This window comes from Mandrillus leucophaeus, unplaced genomic scaffold, assembly GCF_000951045.1.
Source record: "Mandrillus leucophaeus isolate KB7577 unplaced genomic scaffold, Mleu.le_1.0 Scaffold1316, whole genome shotgun sequence".
Lineage (NCBI taxonomy): Eukaryota > Metazoa > Chordata > Mammalia > Primates > Cercopithecidae > Mandrillus > Mandrillus leucophaeus.
The window spans coordinates 54,131-60,877 of record NW_012101273.1 but is presented as its reverse complement, the minus strand read 5'-3'; the positions used below and the strand labels follow the sequence as shown (position 1 = coordinate 60,877).

The following is a 6,747-nucleotide window of genomic DNA, read 5'->3' as shown; positions in this document are numbered from 1 at the left end:
ACAAGATGTAATCTTGTTCTGTTGCCCAGGTTGGAGTGCAGTGCCATCATCTTGGCTCACTCCAACATCCACCTCCTGGGTTCAAGTGATTCTCCTGCCTCTCAGCCTCTCAAATAGCTGGAATTACAGGCGCCTGCGACCATGCTCTGCTAATTTTTGTATTTTTAGTAGATACGGGGTTTCAACATATTCTCCAGCCTGGTCTCAAACTCCTGACCTCAGGTAGTCTGCCCACCTTGGCCTCCCAAAGTGTTGGGGTTACAGGTGTGAGCCACTGTGCGTGGCCCTAAAATACTTTTTGTATATAGTTCAAAGAAACAATCCAGCTTTATCAGTGTAGGTATCCAGTTTTCAAAATTATTATTTGAAGAGATTATTTTTTCTCCATTGTGTGCTCATGGTAACTTTGTGGAAGATCATTTGATCATATACAGAAGGTTTTATTTCTGAGCTCTTTATTCTTTTGTTTTTTTTCTTCTGTTTATCTTTGTGTTAGTATCACATTGTTTTTGGGATTGTAGCTTTTAATATGTTTTAAAATTAGGAAGTATAATACTTATTTTTCAGGGTGTTTGGCTAGTTATAGTTTACAATCAAATTTAAAATTTTTGAACAACATATTTGTTTAAAAAATCTGTGCTATTAGGATTTTATAAAGATTATATTAAATTTGTTCACCATTGTAGGTTGTATTGACATGTTAACTAAATAAAATTTTTTGACCCTTCAGCAAGTATATATTGAAGAGTGTGTTTTATATTTGTTTATTTTTCTAATCTCTTTTTAGAGACAGGGTCTTACTATGTTGTGCAGGCTAGTTTCAACCTCCTGGGCTCAAGCAGTTCTCTTGCCTTGGCCTCCAAAATTGTTAACATTACAGGCGTGAGCCACCATGCCTGTCCTGTGTGTTTTATTTTATGTATTTTTGGATTTGCCTGTTTTTCCTAGTTTCATTCAGTTTTGGTCAGAATACACATAGTGTATGATTTTGGTCGTAAGTTTATTTGTTGTTGTTGTTTTGAGACAGAATCTCACTCTGTCACTCTGACTTTTCTTTATAAGTTATCCACCTTCAGGTATTCCTCTATGTGCAAAATAATTAATAGAATCTATAATGTTGTCTATGCTTCCTGTTTTCTTATCGATCTTTTATCTGAATTTTTAATTTATTATTTAAAATGGGATTTTGGTGTCTAAAATCATTGCGTTGCTATGTATTTTCTGTTTCACTTTGCCAATATTTGCTTTATATATTTTGGATATATGTCTCATATATTATAATATATGATATTTATATATATATCATAATATATATGATAGTTATAGATTCCTGGTAAAGTGACCCATTTGATCATTACATATCAATTTTTGTCTCACATTAGTACTTGACTTAAGGCATATTATGCCTAATATAATTATGACCACCTCACTTAATTGCGGTTACTATTTACATGGAATATAGATTTTTTCCATTATGTTGCTTTCACCCTGTTTGACTCAATGCTAAAATGAGTCTCTTATAGACAGCATACTGTATTGCTTTTTTACTTAATCCTCTCACACATCTTGTTTCTTATTCTTTTTATAAATTTAATTAATTAATTAATTATTTTTTGAGACGAAGTCTTGCTCTCTTACCCAGGCTGGAGTGCCAGTGGCCGATCTCAGCTCACTGCAAGCTCCGCCTTCCAGGTTCACGCCATTCTCCTGCCTCAGCCTCCCGAGTAGCTGGGACTACAGGTGCCCGCCACCACGCCCGGCTAATTTTTTGTATTTTTAATAGAGATGGGGTTTCACCGTGTAGCCAGGATGGTGTTGATCTCCTGACCTTGTGATCCGCCCGCCTTGGCCTCCCAAAGTGCTGGGATTACAGGCGTGAGCCACCGCGCCCGGCCCTTAAATTTAATTATTTATTTAGGATAGGATCTCACTCTGTTAACCAAGCTAGTTTGCAGTGGCCTTATCACAGCTCACCACACCCTCAACTTTCCCAAACTCAGATGATGTCAATTCAGCCTCTTAAGTAGCTGGGTTACAGGCATGTGCCATCATCACCCAGCTGGGTTTTTTGTTTGTTTGTTTGTATTTTTTGTAGAGACAGGGTTGCCCAGGCTGGCCTTGAACTACTGAGATCAAGTGATAAGGCCACTTGGGCCTCACGAAGTCCTGGGATTACATTATTACATTTCTCTCTCTCTCTCTCTTTTTTTTCTTTTTTGAGACAGAGTTTTGCTCTTGTTGCCCAGGCTGGAGTGCAATGGCACAATCTTGGCTCACCGCAAGATCCGCCTCCCAGGTTCACATGATTCTCCTGCCTCAGCCTTTTGAGTAACTGGGATTACAGGCATGTGCCATCATGCCCAGCTAGTTTTGTGTTTTTAGTAGAGATGGGGTTTCTCCATGTTGGCCAGGCTGGTCTCAAACTCCCAACCTCAGGTGATCTTCCTGCCTCGGCCTCCCAAAGTGCTGGGATTATAGACGTGAGTCATCGTGCCTGGCTACATTTCTTTTTATTAAGTTGTTTAATTTACATTTAAAATAATTGCTTAAAGATATAAAGTTACTATTAACAGTTTATTATTGTTTTATGTATTTTTTGTAGATATGTTTTTTCTCGTTTCCTGTTTTACTGCCTTAATTTTTATTTTAATTTTGTGACATGCCTTGGTTATTTTTTATTGTTTCACATACTTTCTATAAATATAATGCAATCATCCTGAAATATAATGTAATCATTTTGAAAAATGGAGATTAAATAAAACATCTTAAAGTTAAAACAATACATTTTAATATGATAACTTCAATTGAATACAAAAACCTATAGCTTTATATTTTCCAGTTTGTTATTGATATTATAAATATATTGTGTATCTATTAACAAATGTATGCAGATTTAGTCTTGGTTTTTATATTTACAGAAGTTGTTTAAGGGTTTTATGTACCATCATTATAATAGAATTCTGTATGTGTCTCTATATTTACATTTAACAGAGAGCTCTCTCTATATATACATTTTTTTTTTTTTTTTTTTGAGAGGAGTTTTGCTCTGTCACGCAGGCTGGAGTGCAGTGGCATGATCTCGGCTCAGCTCACTGCAACCTCCGCCTCACAGGTTCAAGCGATTCTCCTGCCTCAGCCTCCTGCGTAGCTGAGATTATAGGCATGAGCCATCACACCCAACTAAATTTTCTATTTTTAGTAGAGATGGGGTTTCAGCATGTTGGTCAGGCTGGTCTTGAACTCCTGACGTCAGGTGATCTGCCCGCCTTGGCCTCCTAAAGTGCTGGGATTTTATGATGCTGTCCAGCATGATTTTATTTTATTTATTTATTTAAAAAAAATTTTTTTTTGAGACGGAGTCTTGCTCTGTCGCCCAGGCTGGAGTGCAGTGGTGCAATCTCAGCTCACTGTAAGCTCTGCCTCCTGGGTTTACGCCATTCTCCTGCCTTCAACAAGATTGAAACTCCATCTCCAAAAAAAAAAAATGCTTCCTCAAATTTTTAATTTTTATATTGTTCTCTAGAATTCTTTAAATTTTATAGAATAATTACGATTGTTTTCTGTATCATTATAACAATGGTAAGAAATTTCATTTTTATGTATGTGCATATCTTTCCTAGAAAATAATGTATTTTTATATGATTGTGTGTTATTTTCTCTCTCTCTTTTTTATTTTTGAGATGGATTCTTGCTCTGTCACCCAGGCTGGAATTCAGTGGTGCAATCTCGGCTCACTGCCACCTCCACTTCCTGGGTTCAAGTGATTCTCCCTCCTCAGCCTCCTGAATAACTGGGATTATAGGCACACACCACCACACCTGGCTAATTTTTGTATTTTTAGTGGAGACAGGGTTTTGCCATGTTGGCCAGGCTGATCTTGAACTCCTGACCTAAGGTGATCCATCTGCTTTGGCCTCCCAAAGTGCTGGTATTACAGGTGTGAGTCACCATACCTGGCCTGTTGTTTTCTTGAATCATGTTATTTTCAGTGGAAGAAACTGCTTTCGGTATCTTTTATACATAGGGCACATGCAGCGCCAATATACTTTTTCAGAATTTGATTACTTTGGAAGGTTTTTTTGTTTTATTTTTGGCAGGACAGATTTGCTGATAGTATTATTCTCAGTTGGTAGCTATTTTTTCAGGACTTTGACTATATCACACAGTTCCCATCTGGCCTCCAAAATTTTTGTTGACAATTTAGTGGTTATCTGAAAGCCTGCTTGTAACTGCAAGCAGTTTCCAAGATTCTCTTTTTGTCTGTGACTTTTAAAAGTGTGCCTATATATGTGTTTGCTATAAATATTTTTGTGTTTTTCCTAGTTTGTTGAGCTTCTTCATTTTTATTTTATGTTTTCTTTTAGAATTTTTTTGTTTGTTTTTGTTGAGACAGAGTCTTCCTCTGTCTCCCAGGCTGGAGTGCAATGGCGTGGTCTTGGCTCACTGCAACCTCCACCTCCCAGGTTCAAGCAATTCTCCTGCCTCAGCCTCCTGAGTAGCTGGGAGTACAGGTGCTTGCCACCACACCCAGCTAATTTTTTGTATTTTTAGTAGAGATGGGGTTTCACCATGTTAAGCAGGATGGTCTCGATCTCTTGACCTTATGATCTTCCCGCCTTGGCCTCCCGAAGTGCTGGGATTATAGACATGGGTCACCGTGCCTGGACACAATTTTTTAGTTATAATTTTTTTTTAGTATTTTTTACTTCCACAATTTCTGTTTTTTTGATATTTCATACTTTCGTTACCCTCATTTTTCTGTTTTTCTATAGTTATCTGTTTCCATTTCACTCATCGAGTATTTATATATTTGAATATAAAATTATTCACTTTATTTTCAATTTTTAAAATTAATACAAACATCTTTTTTTTTTTTTTTTGAGATGGAGTCTTGCTCTGTCCCCCAGCCTGGAGTGCAGTGGTGCAATCTCGGCTCACTGCAAGCTCTACCTCCCGGGTTTACGCCATTCCCCTGCCTCAGCCTCCTTAGTAGCTGGGACTACAGGCGCACACCGCCACGCCCAGCTAATTTTTTGTATTTTTAGTAGAGATGGAGTTTCACTGTGTTAGCCAGGATGGTCTGGATCTCCTGACCTCGTGATCCGCCAGCCTTGGCCTCCCAAAGTGCTGGGATTACAGGCATGAGCCACCGTGCCTGGCCTATAAACATCTTTTTTATAATTTATTTCTGAAAACTTTATGATATATTTGATGGAACTGTGGTGCCCTATTTTGTATACATTGTAGTCTTTAAGATTTGGATGTTATTAAAAGCTACCTGTCACATAAGTTATGGCATAGTCTGAAAATAATTATCTTGGTTAGAGATGTTGGGAGTCTGTCAAACAGGTTCTTATGACATGTCTTGTCTGAATTTAGTGTTTACTTTCTAGTTAAAGAGGTTTATTCATGTTTCTTTAGAGTCATCACTTGCTACACCTGTTCCCTGTCTGTTATACTGCAGTTTCTCTGCTACTGTAACATTTACATTTAGTCTCAGCAAACTCAAAAGTGTCACTTCAAAGTATATGACTTTATGTCATTGAAAACAGAAACCAGGCCGGGCGCGGTGGCTCAAGCCTGTAATCCCAGCACTTTGGGAGGCCGAGACGGGCAGATCACGAGGTCAGGAGATCGAGACCATCCTGGCTAACATAGTGAAACCCCGTCTCTACTAAAAAAATACGAAAAACTAGCCGGGCGACGTGGCGGGCGCCTGTAGTCCCAGCTACTCGGGAGGCTGAGGCAGGAGAATGGCGTGAACGCGGGAGGCGGAGCTTGCAGTGAGCTGAGATCCAGCCACTGCACCCCAGCCTGGGCGACAGAGCAAGACTGTGTCTAAAAAAAAAAAAAAAAACAGAAACCGAGTGTCTGGAAAAGCCCCTAGAAGACGGAAATAAAGATGAATGTGCCAGTATTTTACTTGTCTTTTAAAAAAGAATTCAGGAGCTTACTATTTACTTGTAAAGGTTCTTTGGTATATTGGGGAGCAGGAAGAGCTGTTTTGGGTAGATGTAATAAACTTTTCTCTTCATTCTATGAGGGTCTTTGGGGCACTGCACCTACTTAACTCATTTATACATTTTCCACAAATGTATTTTGGTCTGTATGTTTTTGTTACATTTGTATGTCTATGAAGTAATTATGGCCTGTGGTATTTTCCTATGCCATCTTGCTTATGTAGTTTGTATAATTTTATAGCTTAATTTGTAAAGTATATCCATCTGAGTCTAGTAAGTGAAGTAATTTGTTATTTTTATTTTTTTCAGTTGTGTATTCTCATTTTGCCCAAGACCTTTGGCCAGAGCAGGGCATAAAAGATTCTTTCCCAAAAGTAATACTGAGAAGATATGGAAAATATGGACATGACAATTTACAATTAAGAAAAGGCTGTGAAAGTGTGGATGAGTGTAAGATGCACAAAGGAGGTTATGATGAACTTAAGCAATGTTTGATAACTACCCGGAACAAAATATTTCAGTGTGATAAATATGTAAAAGTCTTTCATAAATTTTCAAGTTCAAATAGCCATAAGATAAGACATACTGGAAATAATTCTTTCAAATGTAAAGAATGTGGCAAATCATGTTGCATGCTTTCACACCTAACTCAGCATGAAAGAACTTATACTAGAGTGAATCGTTACAAATGTAAAGAATGTGGCAAAGCCTTTAGTATGCCCTCAAGTCTTAATAATCATAAGAGAATTCATACTGGAGAGAAACCCTACAAATGTGAAGAATGTGG

At 37.9% G+C, this 6,747-nt stretch overlaps 1 protein-coding gene across 1 annotated transcript in view; it reads left to right on the top strand.

Moving 5' to 3' along the window:
• LOC105534213 (zinc finger protein 273-like) overlaps positions 1–6,747 on the top strand; it is a 23,895-nt gene that overhangs the window by 15,722 nt on the left and 1,426 nt on the right. Inside the window, exon 6 of the mRNA XM_011972900.1 lies at positions 6,270–6,743. Within this exon, the coding sequence (XP_011828290.1) occupies positions 6,270–6,743 (474 nt within the window). The remainder of the gene's footprint in view (positions 1–6,269; positions 6,744–6,747) is intronic.